This window comes from Maylandia zebra, linkage group LG22 (assembly GCF_041146795.1).
Source record: "Maylandia zebra isolate NMK-2024a linkage group LG22, Mzebra_GT3a, whole genome shotgun sequence".
Lineage (NCBI taxonomy): Eukaryota > Metazoa > Chordata > Actinopteri > Cichliformes > Cichlidae > Maylandia > Maylandia zebra.
In genome coordinates, this window is record NC_135187.1 from 25,922,022 (window position 1) to 25,941,710 (window position 19,689).

A 19,689-nucleotide genomic window follows, 5' to 3' on the forward strand; every position below is an offset into this window, starting at 1 on the left:
CACAATTGCTGCAGATTTGTCTGCTGCACATCCGTGATGGGAATCACCTCTTCCACCACATCCTAAATGTGTCTCCTTAGGTACTTGCCTGAGATTTGGTGACCATAGAAACCATTTAAGTGCAGTAAACATCCGGTCATGTTGAAGAAAACAGTCTGAGATGATTTGAGGTTTTGAGACATGGAGCTGTATCCTGCTGAAAGCAGCTATCAGAAGATGCGTACACTGTGGTCATAAAAGGATGAACATGGACTCGCGTAGGCTGTGACGTTTAAACAATACTTAATTGATACTAATGGACCTAAAGTGTGCCAAGAAGATATCCCCCCCCACCATTGGATGGATCCATGCTTTATGTTGCTGCCAAATTCTGATCCTGTCATCCGAATGTTGCAGCAGAAATCGAGGCTCATAAGACCAGATGACATATTTCTAATCTCTTGTTGTCCAGTTTTAATGAGTTTCCTCAGTTTCCTGTTCTGTGACATTAAGTGTGGTCTTCTGCTCGTGTAGATGATGAAGGTTTGACGTGTTGTGAACTCAAGGATGCTCTTCTGCATAACTTGGTTTGTAACCAGTGATTATATGAGTTACAGATGCCTTCCTATTAGCTCCAAGTAGTCAGGCCATTATCCTCTGACCTCCGGCATCAACTAGGCCTTTTCACTAGAGAGCAATGGCTCACTGGGCATTTTCTCTTTTTCAGACCGTTCTCTGTGAACTCCAGGGATTGTTGTGTGGGAAACTCCCAGTAGATCAGATTCTGAGCAGCAACAACCATGTCATGTTCAAACTCCCTTAAATCACCTTTCTTCCCCATTCTGATGGTCACGTCAAACTTCAACAGGTCAGCTTGACCATGTCTACATGCCTAAATGTTGCATGTAGTTGCTGCCACGTGATTGGCTGATTTAACATGTCGGTTATAAGCATTAAAAGGTGGCTGATGAGTCTACGAAGATATTAAAGACATGTGTGAATATAAACTACAATAAAGTCATTAACAGACATGCTTTTAGCAGGAAAATGAATACAAGCTATAATTATTTCAGGCTTTATTATTATTTTATATAGTAACATATTCAGAATACGTTACTCTCATTGAGTAACGTAACGGAATACAGTAAAAATACATTTTGGAGCATGTGTTCTGTAATCTGTAGTGGAATACATTCTAAAAGTAACCTTCCCAACACTGGTCCAAAGATATCCATGTTAGTGTTACTGGTGGCTGTAAATTGCCCAAAGGTGTGAAAGTGTGCATGAATGGTTATTTATCACTTTGAGTTCATCTGCGATGGCCTGTTTAAGGTGTACTGCTCTGGAGGATCTGATTGAACTTCTATTGTATTAATATTCCTTCCTACAGTCCTTCGTTCTTTTTAACTGTCACTGCTTGAACCATGATCACTGGGTAGCAATAGCTACCAAGCTAAATAAAACACAAGAGCTATCTTTTTCCTATTTTAGTTACAAAACTGAGCCTCTCGTACTGGGAAATTTACCAGCTGAGCCATTTATATATATTGTATTCAACTTTCTTTATAATTATAAATTAAAATTGCAACCATTAATAACAAAAGTATGCTAAAATAACAAGCATTACAGGAACTACTTAATGAGTCCTATTAGCTAACTGGCCCCTGCCATATGTATTCTATGCAGTAACACTAAGACATCTTTCTAACAGTTCAAAATGCGTAGCTATCCCATTTTATGATCAGCGTCTTTGCTGCACTGTCAGGTGGTGGTGCTGTTAGATGAATCTGCGTTATGTAAGCTTGGAATCGGAGCATTTTGGAGTTCAACTCCAAACATCAGAGGCATTAAAGACTCCCTATTTTGCCACAAGCCCTTTTCTTTTAGACGCCTCTGAAATGTGTTTCAAATGACAGATCTGAAGTCAAAGGAAGGAAAGTTTTGGAGATGGATAGAACAGAATGAAACGCAGCATATTCAGCCAGTTTCAGGAAGAGCTCAGACCATCTGCTCATCAACGTGGCTGGAACTTCATTAAAGCCTCACGCCTGTTCCTTTCATCACTGCGTGGCTTTGCCCATAAACAAAATCTTGTCCATACAGGAGTGGTCAAATTGCCTAACATAGGATATGGTAGGCTTATGGTAGGCTTTGACCTTTTTTATTCCTGCACTGACAGTTCTGAAACCACACACACATACAGATGTGCACGATACAAATGGAGACATTTACAGCTCGTTCCACTGAAGCCTTTAAACCTTTCCTAAGCCTTTTTAGTTCTGTAGCCTTTCTGGCCTCAGCTCTTTAAACAGAAGGCTGAATCGATTCCCATGGATTGCTGTGAATCTCAAGGCTCTGTAGGTTTTTGCTTCATGTGCGACCTCAGTCCGAGCCAGTGGCTTTAATGCCCAAAACACACACATACACAGGCACAGCAAAACCAAACTTTTCCCCCCAGGGTTTCCCAGCCCACTTCTCTGAATAATTCACCAAACCTGCTTTGTTCATCGATCGCCCTCTCCACCTCTCACTCACAAAGACACATCTTTCACTTAACACACACAGCCAGGAGCAGCATAATGGGCATCATTCATTATAATTCACCACCACTGTGGCTATTGTGTCTGCTAATACTTTCTACAGGCTCAACTTTATAACCCTTTGTAACCACTGGTATTGTTTTCAAGATCATTTCAAAGAAAAGAGCCAAAATGTCAAGTAGACTGGAGTAAACAATATGACTAACTGTCAGTGCCGAGCTATCAAATCAGCTTTTCTCTTTGCCTACATTGTTTTCACAGCACGCCAAAATATACCAGACTCCGCAAAAGCCTTTCCTGCCTCTCAAGTAGAGTCAAAAGCAATTATTAGGATTTAGATTCAGACCTGCTTTAATAATTCAATTGATACCAGTTTCCCCCAGACGCTTCAAGCCATTTCAATATTTAGCATAGACGTTAAAGCTCATAATGATCTTGCTGTTCTTTTGAAGATATTTTTGAACTTTCTCCAGCTGGCTCCCTAAATGATACGCTCTCAGACTTTCATCTCCTTTGTGCTGCTCCAAGTTGTCCCTTTATGTCAGCCTTAGACGTTTTCTCCTTTACATTCATCATATTCTAAAGACAACATCATTACCCATAATTCTTCATGTCCCTGCAAGGTTTTTTTTTATTATCCTGTCTTCCTTTTCTCACCCCAACCGGTCGCAGCAGATGGCCCCGCCCCTCCCTGAGCCTGGTTCTGCCGGAGGTTTCTTCCTGTTAAAAGGGAGTTTTTCCTTCCCAGTTTTGTTGTGATTTGGCGCTATATAAATAAAATTGAATTGAATCTTCTGCGTAGGATGACCTCTGTGTTCGCGTGATTATACAATGCTTGCAACGCACTTCTCTTTCCCTTTAACATAAGATTGATGTTATAGATTTTTTAACAAAATACTAATAAATAATCACTGTCCACCAAACTGTAGTGAAACTTGAAAGAGTGCAGTGCAAATGAGAAGTGAAAGAAAAAAAGTGTCATGTCTTGTCGCTGTGACCAACAAATTCCAAAATATGCAACTTTTACTTTGAAGGCGAACGTTCTCTGTTTTCAATTGGCGCTATACTTTTTACAGATTCAGTGCAGCTTTGCAAGTATCTGGCAAGTGTTTGCAGTCAGGTTGGCATCTTGCACGCATGCTATTACTGACTGCGGCAACCTGCTTGTGACAAAAGCAAATGCAAGGAGGTTTTGGTGCAGCACCACATACCTCTTTGCGACCAGTTTCACATTAGAGTCTGCCAGCAACCTCTGCCAACCACTTGCCAACCTGTTGCAGAATAAAAACGTCTGCCTAGTTACCAGTGAGTCACTGACTGGTCTCTAGACCTATGGGCCCTCAGCAATTTCTGTTATTGTTAACAACAACTCACAACCAGTCAGGTAATGCATATTTTTCAGATAGACATCGAAGTCCAATCTGGATGACAAACAATGGTCTGAACTACACAGGAGACTATGTTATTTAATTTAATTCAATTAAAATGCTCTAAAAGGCACTAACACTACAAACATGGTGGAAACATCCAGTTAGTGAAGGTAACAGCAAGTACACAGCTGTCAGCTGACGCTAAAGCTGCCTATGTCAGAATGATGCTAACCAAAGCAGTCATTTTGCCATCTCCCAGTAATCAGGAGTAGTAGTTATTTTACAAAATCACCAGGGAGAAACCATCAATAGAGACCAATATTGTTTTTGTATGAGGGTGTAAACATGCTGTAAAGCTTGTAAAGCTGTGTATTTTAACATTTAACAGTCTCTGGGGATCGGCTCATTTTTAAGCCAGCTTCAAATGGCCACTAAAGGAGCTGCAGTAGTTCCAGCTGGCCGCTTAGTGAAAGTTTTTTTTTCCTGAAAACATGTGGCTGCAAACCAGTCATCTACTGCTATCACCTGCTAACATATCTTAGTTATCAAATTAGCTACACATTCTCCCAAGGACCAGAAATGGTGAGCATGGGCTCCAGTCAACAATTATATTTGATTTATTAGGGGACATCAAGTCTGAGTGAAGTGTACGCTATATATGCTGTATTGCATATATAATTTATGCAATTAGCAGTAGTTTCTTACCATTTAGTTGTACTTGCTTACAGTGGATTAGTGTTATAATATTCTTGCAAGTGCAAGCAACTTCACTGCAGTGGGCCTTTATTCACACAGTTTCATCATGTGTATGAAAAAGAAGAAAAGTAGAGAGCAGTACAGTGAGGAGAAAAGTCAGATGATAAAAGCATATATTAGTAAAAGAGATGAGCCAATGTTTGCAGATACTGAGATCAGAAATGGTAATTCAGTGTTGGAGGGAATGACAGACCCCAGACTCCCAGCTTTGATTTACTCCACCCGTCACACCAAGGCCATGGCTACAGTCCAGTTGTGGTCTGTATCTTTATTCTTTAGGCAGAATCAGATAGTAATTGTCTTTCTCTATCACTAGCTCCAAGGGACTCACTTTCGGTACTTCATCCTGAAGGTTCAGCTTCACTAAAAATGCACTATAAATGAAAATAAACAGCTTGCTTGCAACAAATTAGTGCTTTTAGCTCAGTTTATGCTAATATTTAAACTTTGCTTTCTTATGCTCAGGCTCATGTACATTTTGCATACCTACTTTCATTTAATATTTTAATAACTCGTTTTTCTAAATATATACAATTACACACTGACAACTGAAAAGAATAATTGTAATGTTGCTTTTTAACCTTACATAAAGATTTTCTTAAATGTTATTTCACATATGCAGCATTTAATAATAATAATAATAATGGATTGGATTTATATAGCGCTTTTCAAGGCTCCCAAAGCGCTTTACAATGCCAATTTAAAGTTGCAGTCAGTCATTTTTAAGGTTATTTGACAGAAAAAAAGAGTATTGTACTGACAGATATAACATAATTATGTATTACAACACATTGACGTGTTCTCATAAACTTAGAATCCATTAAAAATGCAAAGGAGAAGGCGCCAGTTAATGGAAGCCACCATGTTGTCCTGACATTCAATTCAATTCAATTTTATTTATATAGCGCCAAATCACAACATAAGTCGCCTCAAGGCGCTTCATACATGAACTGACAGGAAGCCAGCTAAACAACAACAACAGCTAACATTAAGGAAGCTAATGTCAGGCTCGAGTGTGCTAAAAATAACACTTTCCCTCTGATAGGCAGTTTGATTACATTCTTATATTGTATGAGAGTTTATTCTCTAAGCATCCAAGTTCAACAATATTAGGTCCAATAACGACAGTTTCACTAAAGGCAGCTAAAAGATGCTAACAGATGCTAACAGTAGCGAAAACAACAGCATTTACTGACAGAGAAGTTCAGGATATCCTCAAAAATTCACCTCTTTATTGCTGTAGTTGAACAGAAGTGAACTTCACTGACTCATCGACTCATATCTGACTCCTCCAGAGTAAATAATGTCAGCTGAGGTAAACAGCAGACTAACAGTCTACAATCACTACAGCCACAGTTGTTTGTCTTACAGTGACCGCCATAGCTAGAATTATGGATTTAAAATGGGAGGGGTGAGAAAACTGAATTCAGGAGAATGCAGTCTACAATCTACAAGCATCTAGTGGTGACATTTTACACACTGTGCCTTTAAACTTTAATTGTAGTGAATGTATCATGTGGTTTCCAAAGTTCTGGCCATGAGCAGGGATAAGGTTTAGTTAGTGACCATGACCAAGACGACTCTGAGATTTTCTCGGACTCTGAGATTAAAGATTTGCTTTTGAGTTGATGTCCAAATGTTAATAAAAAATAGTGTTTGCACTAGCCGTGCAGTGTGTTGGACATCTCTGTCAACTGATATGTAATGTTGTTGTTCATTTAACTACTTTTAGCTTTCTACAGTAAATAAATAAAACCTTTCATGATCACATTTTTCTGAGTTGATTTATCTTAAACTCTAAACTAACATGCAAGCAGAGCTTGCTTACTTTGGAATAGTGTATTAAGTTTGAGTTTTATTCAACTATCAACCTTTGGCTCTTTCAAAATGGAAAAGCTCAAATCCCCACTTCCTTTAAAGAACACTTGAGGCTAATGTGAAAAACCAGTCTTTCCCCACAGACTGCAGCGTTAGACTCCAACCTTCAAGTATCACATTAACATGTTCAAAGCGATCAGGATCTCTATGGATAGTTTTCTCCTTTATAATACACAGAGAGTGATGTCTTATTAAAACTGTGGACTGACAGGCAAGGATATATAGATTAAGAGGCAGCTGTGGCAAATCAGTGCCTGCAATGTTTCACTCCACAAAGACTGGTCACTGAATTGGAGCACACCATAATTTCTTGAGGTGTTTGTGCCTTTTGAAGAACATCAGTTAGCAGTAGTCTCTGTGTTGCACATGTAGAGTTTATAGATGTTGATATTTAAAGTAGCTAGCGTTAACTGATGATGATAACTTGCTAATCTAAACATAGCAACTTCTGACTTCAAAATAAACTGCAGCAGCCAAAATGTTAAGGTTTTAGAAATGTGAGTCAACAAACCAGAGGGCAACTTCCATTTTTTATATACAGCCAGTGGTTTTATTACTTTAATCACCGGGACTCAAAATAAATGATAGCAGTTACAACATATAACTTTATTTAAATGAGGCAATAGGTTACTTTATTTAGGCAAATTAAGTAATTAAATGGTGCAGTAGTATGCACTGTTGCCTCACAGCAAGAAGATCCTGGGTTCAAATGTGCCTTTTAACTGTTAATCCTAGATGTAGAAACACTTAAATAAAGTAGACCCTAACCCTGACTGGGATGTTTTATCTGCCACCTTTGATTTACAAGCCGTCTACTCTCACAAACTGTCACCAAAGTAAATATGTACTGAGTATTTGTCCATGCTTATGTTGTCATTTCGGCTCCTTGCTATATAAAAGAGTATGATTGCACTAGAAATTAAGTGTTTCAGATAATCTGGTTCTTCGGCACGCATGTTACGTAACAGCAGTTGAATGTGAATGCATCTACTTTAAGCAGCGTGCATTGGAAGAATACTTCTGCAGAGCGATAGTTTAAATCTTTATTTGGTTACTTTCCACAAGCCCTGACACCATCCGACTCCTTTCCACTTTGAATGATAAAGAAACCAGAGAAATCCAAAAAACGAAGAAAGTTGGACAGTGAGAGCTTTTCTGCAAAATTTGGCATACTGTATGTATATTGCATTATTACAGTTTTACAAACAAATGTACAACAAATACGTCATAAATAGACTCTTATTGTGAGACAGCTTGCGCAGGGTTTTTTTTTTCTTCTTTTTATCTTGTGCCCATATGGTGGTGGTCGTGTGAGCCATGACTTCCCCTTATGAGGAGTACTCATACTCCTCTGCACTGCGGCGGCCGAAATCCATCCAGCCTAAGTAGTCCCTGTCTGCTATCCGGTGGTTGGCACTCGGTCCGACGCCTTTGCTGTTTGCCGTGGAGTTTCTGCGCACAGAACCTTGGAGGGGAGGAGGGAAAAAAGCGTGGGTGGAGGAGAGAAAAAGAGCATGAGTGAAATTAGTATTCCTCTGAGTGAGGAGAGCATGAGAGAAGCTGAGAACTTCTCTGCGGTGAAATCTTACTTTTGATTTCTTATTTTGCATAGAGACGCTCTGATTTTCAAAGTAAGAGACATGAATCAGACTTTTAATTCCGCGAGAAGCTTGAGCAGGGCAGAGAGGTTTTTAGCACATGCAGGAAATTTAAAAATGTGGGAAACGCTGAGCAAATAAGTGCTCTCATAAACCAAGCAGTTTATAGACTCTGCACAAAAGCTCATTTTCAGGGATTTATCTTTTGAATATCTAAATTTGCATCTCTTTTCCAACTTTTTAAGGCACATTTTGTGCACTTAAGGGCACTTTGGCAGTTAGCTGTGTTCATTACCAGCTTACAGCTTAATTTAATTCTTTATTTGTGCCTTCTAGAAGAAAAAGTGCGCACAATATTCGAAAACTGGCTCTCCGCACTGAGGATATTTGGCTGGTGAGCTGGGCTTTGAAAAAATGTTCTCATCTTCGCTTCATTTTGTGAGCGCTTTGCGGTAAACTGGGTGTCTTTTGGGCATTGTAATTGCCCGGTAGTGATTCTGAGCTCACATCGTCATTATTTCTCTTTCTCTCTCTCTCTCTCTCTCTCTCTCTCTCACACACACACACACACACACACACACACACACTAAAGACACGGCTGAAGTCTAGCCTGACAGCGTGCCATTAGCCTCCCTTCCTGTGTGTCATGATCGCTGTATCAGTGCATGTGTGCAGAAATTTGTGTGTGCTTTGCAGAGAAATGACCGCACACACGCGCGCACACACACACACACACACACACACACACACACACACACACACACACACACACACACACACACAGATCTTGTAGAACACGTCTGCTTCCGATCTTTTGATTTCTGTTCCAAGTGAACTGGAGCAGAACTGCTCTCCGTTTGGTAATCAATTGGACGCTCACAGAGATGGAGTTTTTTTCCACCCACATCCTCCCACACAACACACACACACACACGCACACGGCGGCATGCACATGCATACACACTGCGTTTCAACTCCCTGGCGTGCTGAGAAGATTGGCTGCAGAAAGACTCGATAACGACACCTCCCACACCAAAACATGCAAGTGAACAGCATGCACATGAGCACAGACACCCACAATCGCACAGAAACACACATTCCCCGAGGCATTACATATGAGTTTCACGGCGCCCTCTGACATTTTAGAGTGTTCACTGTCTGGCCCAACGCTTTCTGAGTCTGGGGAACTTTTATAATCGATATTACACAACAGCAAAGTAAAAGTACGGCTGTAACTCAAATACATATTTGTGTTTTATTTAAGCTGAAAAAATGAGCTAAAGAACGGGGTAAAAACAAAATCCAGATTTCTCACTAAAGCCACTGATGCCAAAATAAAAGATTTCACTGTCCATCTGTAGCTCTGCAAAATGTTTCAGTCTGTACAAACTGTCCTACAAAGAGACACGCAAGGAGTCAGTTTCAGTATCTGGACGCCAAGTGGAAAAGTCTGATTCTGACAGTGTGTCTGTGCGTGTGTGTGTTTTCCCCTGTCCGGTCAGCTGTCCAAGAGATGTGAGTGCTGGACGTTATAATCTACGACAGGGTCGAGGGTTTGTTTCCTTAGCAAAAAAAAGAAAAAAAAGTGATGTGAAGTCAGATAGGGGGAAAACAAAAGTGAAATAAGATGGTATGAGGCAAGTGGCCGGAAGGCTCTACACACTAATACGTGCTCTTTCAAACCACAAGAGCTTTTCAGAGCCACTAATTCATTTTACAAAGCTGGTTGTGCACTAATTCCCGTAATTAGCATGACTGAGGGGAGGGGGAAGGCAGGAAAAAGCACTGCGCTCCAAATACTACTGTTGCCAGATGTTTTTCGTTTCACACTCACATGCACACAGACACTTCTCTAAACACATATATCATTTAAGGCTGCAGGCATGGAAAGGATGCCACCTAAATCCACATTCCTCACATTCACTAACACACCTTTCCTGGAGGAGATGAGTCTAGCGAGCAGCTCACTGAGATTGGCCCCGGAGTCTGCATCCTCCTCAGCCAGAGGAAGAGCTTTCAGCTGGGGGGCAGAGCGCCTGTGTCGGAGGTGGAGATCTCCCAAGGTGTGGGTGTCAGCCTCAAGGAGAGCTGCTCAAAACAGGCAAGAAAAGCACGAGTCAGGCACAAAAACTCACTGTGATGGCGAGAAACGTGTCGCAACTTTTACCTTCAGAGAGAGCAGAGATGGGGCGCTGGCCCTCGTCTAATGGCTGGGAGGAGAAGGGGAGCCCCAAACAGCTCGCACACAGGACTGCCAGCACGACACACACACACAGCCCAGCATTCATCTGAGAGCGGTGGGAGAGGAGCAAACAGAAGTTTAATGAGAAGGAATCAGAGATGCAGTCCAGAGTGAGAAACAACAGCTTGGACCATCTGCCAGACAAGCGCTCCTTCACAACTGAAAATTACTCTGACTCAACACATTAATGAGGGCAGCATATTAACATATTAACACAGTCACCCGCGCGCAACACACTCTGGCCACATTAGATAACTGAGGGTAGATATCATGAATGCAGCTTCACCAGGTGGAAGTGACTTGATTTTTATTGCAGACAAAAATGTCCATTTTGATTTTGGGAAACGTCTCTGGAATTTGTTTTATGAATTCGTGTCAAATCATATTAATCAAATTGTATAAATAAGGAGGGAGCATGTGTAGCTTTCAAAGAATTAAAGCTTAGCACAAAAATATCAGATTTTATCCTCTGTACCTCACTTTTTGTCTGTTTTAGAAAAGACTCTGTGTTTGAATTTTGAAATGATTATAAAGAAAACAAAAGAATAATAAAAAAGAAGGAAATTCTTAGTTTAACAATCCTCATAAAAGCCTCAAATCACCTGCCACAAAGCAAATAAAGCTTACCTTGAGAAAAGATCTTCAGCGCGTTATAGGAGTGTGTGAGAGTGAGAGCACTTCTGCGCTGAGTGGGAAGGATGCCCCTTTTATACTCCCTGCTCAGCGCCCTCAGAGTGTGTGTCTGCGTGTGCGTGATTTGCCTTGAGTGTGCATCCTGTGTATCCCTCTGAATGTTTGAGAGCCGTGCGCAAGCGTGCTCGTTACAGTGATACAACGGAGAGCTTCACTTTTATTGTTTGTTAGCTTATCATAAAACTCCACGTCAAGAGCTGCCTGTTTGACATCCAGTGACACTGCGTTATATGTGTGTGTGTGTGTGTGTGTGTGTGTGTGTGTGTGTGTGTGTGTGTGTGCGTGTGTTTAATCGTGAACGTATCTGTGAACATTGCACACGACATTGAATCATTCTGATCTGAAGTAAAGCCTCAAACTGCTATTTAAATGTTGAGAAGTTCTACAGTATCCATGTAGGAAAATCGAGGACATTCATAATGCATGTGTGTGTGTGTGCACACGTGCATGTGTGTGTGTGAGTGGGGGCCGTTTGGCCAGGCATGCGTAGGTGTGAGTGTTTGTGCACACCCACATATGTGTTAGATGTCAGTGGCTGCTTAAAAAGTGGGCGGAAGCACAAATGAGAATCTTTGGTTTTGCTCATTTAACAGTTGACCGATCTTGAAGTGAGACATCCTCACCATCCACCTACTGTCTCTCTCCCCCCACCCTCTCTGCTTCTCTAACCACGCAGTATTAACCCGCCTCATTGATCATGCAGGTGCAAATCGGTTGATTGCTATGGATCAGCTGTTATGGGTTAACAGTTTTATTAATGAGGCTGATTTTTCCGATGCTGGTGGACGACTTAGAGCGCCGGGGCTCTTCTTACCTGCTGAGATAACATAGCGTCAATAAGGCTGTTAAATAAGGTTAAAGTGAACAATTGAACTGGAGAAACATGAGTGGCGGGTCTGAAATGGAGAGGACGTTGAAGCTGTACTTGAGCAATGTTTCAAAGCAGCTACAGTTTACAGTATGCTTACATCTCCATGAAATATGGATTATTGGTTATTTGCTGTCAAATAAGTGAAAAACAATCACAATTCCAAGATTCTTTGAGGGGTTTCTGTTAAAAGCAATAGCTGTTCTTGACATTTAACTTCTTTACTTTGCTTTTTTTTTGCCAGTGCAGATGAAAAATCTCTTTAAAGACACCATCCACTGTTTAAAAGATGAAGATTTTAAATGTAGACCTATATACTTTTATTTATTTATTTTTAACCTGTCCTGTCCAGAAGTTGTACTGCCAGACATATATAAAGACACTGAGAGTTAGCTGCATTTAAGCCACAAGCCACAAATAGAAGCTGTATTAATGGTGTGACCCTGTAACAGAGAGATTAGAAAATTGCTGCAGTTTTTCTCACACATTTAATACCATGTTTGAATTGATATTTTTGCATTAGCAAAGTGGAAAGGTTTGTAAAATATGCAAAGCTGCACCAGATGAAAGCTTACATCATCAGTGTTCAATATGAAAGAGGTCACTCGCAGTGTCAAAGACCCAGGAGGAAATAAATATGTCATCAGTACCAATATTCATTTCACTGTATCCTGTGTGCTTTAAATAATTACATATTAGTCATAAAAGTCTTCCTTCTCTCACCTCAACCAGTCGCAGCAGATGGCCCCGCCCCTCCCTGAGCCTGGTTCTGCCGGAGGTTTCTTCCTGTTAAAAGGGAGTTTTTCTTTCCCACTGTCGCCAAAGTGCTTGCTCATAGGGGGGTCATATGATTGTTGGGTTTTTCTCTGTATGTATTATTGTAGGCTCTACCTTACAATATAAAGCGCCTTGAAGCAACTGTTGTTGTGATTTGGCGCTGCATGAATAAAATTGAATTAAATCCCACTTCCTTCGTTGCTATTTGGTCAGCTGTGCCACTTGAATGCATTTAATATTTCACCAGAACAAAATGCTGTCGGTTCAAAACCAAAGAAACAAATATATAAATATCACCCTGCAGAGTAAATTTCTACATATCAAACTTAGAAAACAGTCCACTTTGACGATGTACTCTTTCTGCTTTTTGCATAACATCACCTGCAGCGAGTTGCCTCCCTTTAACCCACATCTGCATCAGAGGAGGACAAAAGTGCTCGATTTACTGAGATCAGCTGCAAACTTCTGGAGTTGGAGAGTCAATAAATACGTGAAAATGACTCTCTCAGTCTAATGGAGCCCGAGTTCCAGCTGTGACTGATTAAGTGAATGGCAGACAGGTTAAGGTTTATCTTTTCATTAAGCAGGGTGGCTGCTACTCTATATCAGCTCATCACAGCAGCTGCACTATCATTTGCAGAGCCAACAAACTGTGCGGGTAATGTCTTCAGAGACATCCTTCATAACACGGTTTTCTACCTGGAGAATGTTGCAAGAACTATAGCTAACAGAAGAAGCTGCACACTCTGAAACGCCAGTGCTTGGTAGCTTAATAAAAAGCTGAATAAATCTAACTCATCATCATCTGCTGAAATCCCAAGAGAGTTCCTGGTTTTAGTGTTGTGTGATCTGTAAACTGTTTTAAGATATAAATACTGATCCCCACCAGGAATGAAAATGGTTTAACAGATGAACGGAGCCCAACACCTCCAATAAATCCCACCATGGACGTAGCTATCATGATGCTAGCTATTGGTTTTGGATTGAGCATTTTGAACCCCCAGAGTTAGCATTTTAGTTAGTTAGCTGCCACGTTGGTTGGTTGTATCTGGTTGAACAGGTGCAGTGCTAACATATCAGCTAGCTAGCTTTAGTAAGCTACTGCATTTCGTTGCCCTGTACCTGTGACATGTGCAATGACAATAAAGTTGAATTTTATTCTATTCTATTACCAAGCTTGCTAGTGACCCTGAATTGGATAAACAAAAAAAATGGCCAGATGTAACCAAAAGCTAGTGGTTTCCTTGCTTTTGGTCAGTGGCTTAATAAACTAGCTTACTAAGCTTGCTAGTAAGCGAGATGCATCCATACACAATGCAACGCACAGAGACAGATACCCAAATCTCCCACACTGGAGCACACACTTCTTAGAGGGGCCATTAACTATATTAACCATGGAGCCATCAATATTATTTGTCTTAACTGCATTAATAATGCACCAAAATGAAGAGTAAAAACTGGCCTCACATTTGTCAGATGGACATTAATATGAATCTAAGTAAATGTCAGAAATCCAATGTAGCTGCTGGATGTGTAAAAAAGTCATTATTCAGCACCAACTGCTGGGATATTTCTCAGTGTTTTCTGCTTTCATCTGTTGCACACTTGGATTAAGATGAATCAAAACCAGTGTAGCTTTGTGAGTTTTGCCTTTACTGATGCAAATGTATATACATGGAGCAACGTTACTCATTTGTACAATCTCTCACAGCTCTTTTAGGCGCACTGTGGTTAGTCTTTAAACTCAAAACACTAATACTTCTTACAGTACATCAAGGAAATAAACATAAACAAAAAAGTGTGATTCACCAGTCTTCATCTACAGGTATAGATCCACAAAAGCGCCACGAGGTTTCCACACAAACTAATGAATTAGCTCTTTCTTGTCCTTACACATCAATGCCCCCAAGCAGCCAAAAAAATATATCAGGTTTTATGTTTTATATAATTTGCATTAGATATCATAACCTCACCAGGTTGTGTAACTGTTGTAAACTGTTTACTGACATCATAAAAAAATTATGGTACTTCAGTGAGAACCACTGTAGTTAAAAGAAGATTGATTTTTCCATGTACTGTAATATTATCTAATCTATGTGGCAACATGATTTCATTTTGGGACATCCCCAACCTTTTTTTGTGCACACATGGATTTCATAAGGCGGCGAGAAGTCAGCACTGAACATCAGGCATCAGTGGCAACATGTACAACACTGATTAAGTTACATACAGCATGGGGATGGGGAATGTGTGTGTGTGTGGAGGTAAGTAAGTAAAGTCAAATATTTATTTGTATATCACTTTCAAGATCAATATAACAACGAAATGCTAGAACATAATTACAAAAGGCTCCAGCCTCCTCGTGACCCTGAGTTGGATAAACAGAAGAAAATGGATGGATTGACCAAAAGCTAGTGGGTTCCTTGCTTTTGGTCGGTGGGTTGTAAAGTGGCTTGCATTTGCACAGTAACTGTGGTCAGGCTATATGTCTGTGAAGGTTCTCAGTCATCCAGGTCATCGTAGTCAAAGGAGCTTGCAAAGAAAAGCGTCTGGACTTCTTTAAGTAGCTTGAAGACGTTTCACCTCTCATCCGAGAAGCTTCTTCAGTTCTCTGAACTTAGACTGTGGCCAGGCTAAAGCAGCCAAAGTAAAGCACCTTATATCACTTGTGTAAATTTGCACCATCAGCTGATGTGTCCTAGCACTGACTGCAGCCGAGCTTGACGTTGTATCCTCCAAGAACTAACACCACATTTGATGACCATCTCAATCCAATTAAGCTAGCACTTCTGGCTGCCACTTTCAAAGCTGCCTTTAAAACATTGAGCCAGACTCCCAGCCACCACACAGGAACAATGAGTATCTGCCAATCACATCACCTCCCCCTGACATTTTTTCTATTTTCACATTCATGCTTTTGCTTCACTCTGCTCGTCTTTTCCACTCACTGAAGATCACTGAGACATTTTCTCCAGGAACCATCAGAAGGCATGAGTGTAGGAGGTGAGGCTACGGTCATTCAAATTAGAATTGATTAACCATGCGGTGTGGGAGGCGTGCATGTTTGTCTCAGGCACTTGCTTTTGGGCGTCTCTTCTTGGGCTGTGTATGTGTGTTTGGGATGTGGACAGACGAGATGGCAGCCAAGAGGCAACCTGTTGCTCTCACTCTCAGTTTTTAGTGGAAGTGAGCAAAAAGTCTGCACTCCAAGAGCTGAGCATCTATCTGCAGCACACATCTGGCCTGACAGGCGGGTTTTACTGCTTCGAATGAAGAATTTAACTGATGACGCTGAAGGAGATTTCCAGAAGTAACTATTCTTAAAGCGCGTAATTATAGAGACAACTGGCAGAGACCCCTCGCTGAGGGGTTTGCTACAGCTTTGGTATACAGTTAGTAAACACACTAAATAATGCATAGATCTATTAATGCATCTGTCTCAGTAGCATTGTGCTCCACTCAAACAAGCGTCTTAGAGCAGTCACGATTAAATGGCTTACATATTTACGTGTTTTATTATGCAAGTTTTAATTGATTGATTTCGAAGATGTCAGCAAAAATAATATAATACAAATAGCCAATAGAAATACGGCACAATTTGCATACTGAAAAAGGAGTAGGAAAAAATATAAACTTATGCAATCTTATGCCTTTCAGTGTTATTTGGTAGTTATTATCTCAGTGTCCACATAATATCTATATGTACGCACATATGTACACAGATATACACACATGAACAAAAGAAAAACTGCAACATGTAAGCATTTTGAAAATATTTTGTTTTTTTCTGTGCAGTCACTGCACAGATGCTTGAAGGAATTTCTTCTGCATTACTTCACGTCCCAATTATAGTGGCTTCCAGGCTAAAATGGCATTCTGTTGATTGACTGGACATTGTTATTATGCTATACTTGCCACAGTCACAGCCTTAATCTGTCAGGGTGTGGTGTGGAGAGGACACAAATGCAGGAAATCCGCCAAACAAAAGAAACGAAAAGGTGTCTTTTATTTAGCTTATTGTATAAATCCCCCACAAAAAAAGAGAAATTAGGACAAACACTGGAGATGAACCAATGATCTGACAGAGGGGGGACTCAGAGAGGGAACAAAAGAGGTTTCCACAGGTGGAAACAATTAGGGAGAAAGCAAAAGGTAGACAAGTAGTACAAAATGAAACAAGATGTAAGGAAACCAAGAAAGAAAACCACTGAAAGACAAAAAAATAAAACAGGAACCGAAATTCAATGACATCACAAAAGCCGAAGACCATAGCATAGCCAGACAGCAGGAAAATACACTCTGGATGAATGACGCACTCCTGCACCTCACATGTTCTTAAACCTTAATTCAGGGATCTCAAACTCATTTTACACCTTGGGCCACATACTTTGATCTGTCAGTATCAGAGGTGGGAAGAATTTTTAGGTATCTGTACTTTACTTAAGTATTTTTTTTTGACAACTTTTACACCCTAAATTTTAACGTAAATATCTGTACTTTCTACTTCTAACAAAACAGACTTTAGGTTCATAGGGTTTATACGGCCGGAAGGACTGCAGGTGTCTGTAAGTTATGTTTGAGGAACTTCAGATTCTAGCTAGCGCTGCAGAAGAGCAGGATGCATGAAGGGAATGACATAATTTAAGGGGCAGGTAATTTCAAATTCAACATTTCCAACAGCTCAAATGTTGCAAGAAAATCCTGGTAGTTTTGTCCAGGATAAACAATTTAGTTTGCATCAATGTGGTAAATGTATAGTAAAGCAGCAGTCCACAACCTTTTTTGCGCCACGGACCAGTTTAATGTCCGACAATATTTTCACGGCCTTTAAGGTGTCGCGGATAAATACAACAAAATAAAATGATACGGCCAAGACAAAATCTGTGTTTTTTTGTAAATATAATAATAAACGTGAATTCACTGTGTAATTGTGTAACTTTATTAGCAGTGTCCTCTTGAAATCCGCCAACAAAATTGAGAGTAACATCCTCCTCTCTACCCCTTAATGCTCTCTGGTGGCTATGGTAACGCATAAATATTTCTTTCAAAATAAGACAGAGTTAATAATAAAAACCCTGAAAACCATAAATTTCACGCGTGAGCTTCAACTTTCGCAGCTGGTACCAAACGACTCACGGCCCGGGGGTTGGGGACTGCTGTATAGCACAGTGTGTGACTGGTGCGCAGCAGCTGTGGTGCTCATGGTCAGAGTTAGATTAAAGGGTAGCAGAAATGAATTTGGATTTCAGATAATGACACTTAGAATATCAACTTTATACCAACTGTATTAGAATTTAGATTCGTATATTTGCATTCTCATGTAATATTATTTAATTATTATATTGAAATGTAGCACATAGTTCAGTTACCTTTGTACCAAAATGGTAGGTAGAATTGTCCTTCAGAGAGCTACTTTTTACTTTCTTACTCTGACTACCTTTCAGAGCCTGTTACATTTTCACTTCTGCTTGAGTGAAGAAGTTGTATTATTTAAGAAAAACATCTGTACTTCTACTTAAGTACAGAAAGTCTGTGCTTTAGCCACCTCAGTCACCTCACTGTAAATAAGTTTAACTACACATTTAATCGCTCAGCTATCCTAATATAAGACAAAGAATTTCAACAGTACAGTTTTTCTACATGATACAGAAATACTGCTCTAATAAATAAATCTGTCAGCACGACTCTCTGAGCTTAAGTAGTAAGAAATTACTGTGTAAAGTTACAGAAAGGTTCAGGTACCTCATGGCACAGACTGTCTTGTAATTATAAAACAGAAAGTTTTTGTTAATTTGCACAATGATCCACATAACACAAACAGTAGATAGGGGGAAACATGAACTTTCCCGTTATTTAATTGTTGATCTATTACTTAATTACTTTGGTGTCGTATAAATTGCCATGGGGGAGGTCTTTATCAGCAGAAAAAGCTGTAAAACTGCTGTAAACGTTTTCCAGTGTACCCGATAAGAATCTGTGCAGGGAGGATTCTGGCCTGCAGGCCTTAGGTTTGACCCCACTGGTTTAAATGCAATGGTGCATGGTAAAATATGACTGTTTTCATTTCACATTTCTCATCCCACGTAGACTTTTAAACCAGAAATCTTCAATTAAAATTAAAACATGAGTTTGCATGCAACTACAGATTCTAACACTGTAGGCATGAGCATAAAAATGATGCTCCACCCATCATTTCTACACAGGTATATACATGCAGTATTAAGTTTTGTTTGAGAGGCTATGAGCTGAGTAAAAATAACCAAAACAAATATTAAACTATATTTAGCAACACTGCTTTGCTGTTGCCATGATCATGACAAACTGGAGTTATTTGTTTGCATAATTAAGGTCTAAACAAGTAAAAAGAGGTCATTCAAATACAAAAAAGGATAATGATTTGTTCTAGAAAACAGATGAACCCCACCTTTAGCTCCCTAAAAATAACTATTCCAACTACGTAACCAGAGCAACGGTGCTAATTGTTATGCCTGACATAACAAGCTATTTCCTAGTTCTTCAACAAACACACTCAGACTGAGGCACTATCAGAGGTAAAAATGTTCCAGATTTTTCTACAATTACATGATCAATGTAGTTGTTCTCCCAGGTGTTACAATCAAGCTCAGCATTCATACACCGACCAAACCAAGAAGTCAGGCTCTTGATCTTTTTTGATAAGATAAAAGAGCAAAAAACAAGTTCATCCGAACAATGCTGCAGCTCTTTACACAGAAACATAACTTTCACATGGTATGCTTTAAAGGTAGTGTCAATCAATTTTTGAGTTTATTGATCAGGGGAAAAGATATTGTACTGATAAATATGCATTGGTTACATGTCTTCTCATACTTAAAGTAAACCCATTAAAAATAAATAGGTGTGAGTGGCAGTTTATGGAAACAGCCATGTTGAATACAGTGGCCTAGTGGTATTTTATGGACATGCCTAGAGACTAGCCATCTACACTACTAGTCAAAACTTTAGGCAC

At 40.0% G+C, this 19,689-nt stretch overlaps 1 protein-coding gene across 1 annotated transcript; it reads right to left on the reverse strand.

Annotated features, from left to right (window-relative positions):
* Positions 1-7,045: 7,045 nt before the first annotated feature.
* Positions 7,046-11,098, reverse strand: LOC101483958 (cholecystokinin). Its single transcript, XM_004574339.5, has 4 exons — positions 10,991-11,098; positions 10,289-10,409; positions 10,054-10,209; positions 7,046-7,988 (listed from the first exon to the last, which is right to left on the reverse strand). The coding sequence occupies exons 2-4, from the start codon at positions 10,407-10,409 to the stop codon at positions 7,852-7,854; spliced, it is 414 nt and encodes a 137-aa protein (XP_004574396.2). The 5' UTR covers positions 10,991-11,098; the 3' UTR covers positions 7,046-7,851.
* Between the last annotated feature and the right edge of the window lie 8,591 nt (positions 11,099-19,689).

Coding starts and splice junctions, on each gene's coding strand:
- LOC101483958 (XM_004574339.5), bottom strand. CDS start 10,409: ATGAATGCTGGGCTGTGTGTGTGTGTCGTGCTGGCAGTCCTGTGTGCG. Junction 10,210..10,288: donor CATCTCTGCTCTCTCTGAAG/GTAAAAGTTGCG, acceptor TGTTTTGAGCAG/CTCTCCTTGAGGCTGACACC. Junction 7,989..10,053: donor ACTCATCTCCTCCAGGAAAG/GTGTGTTAGTGA, acceptor CTCCCCTCCAAG/GTTCTGTGCGCAGAAACTCC.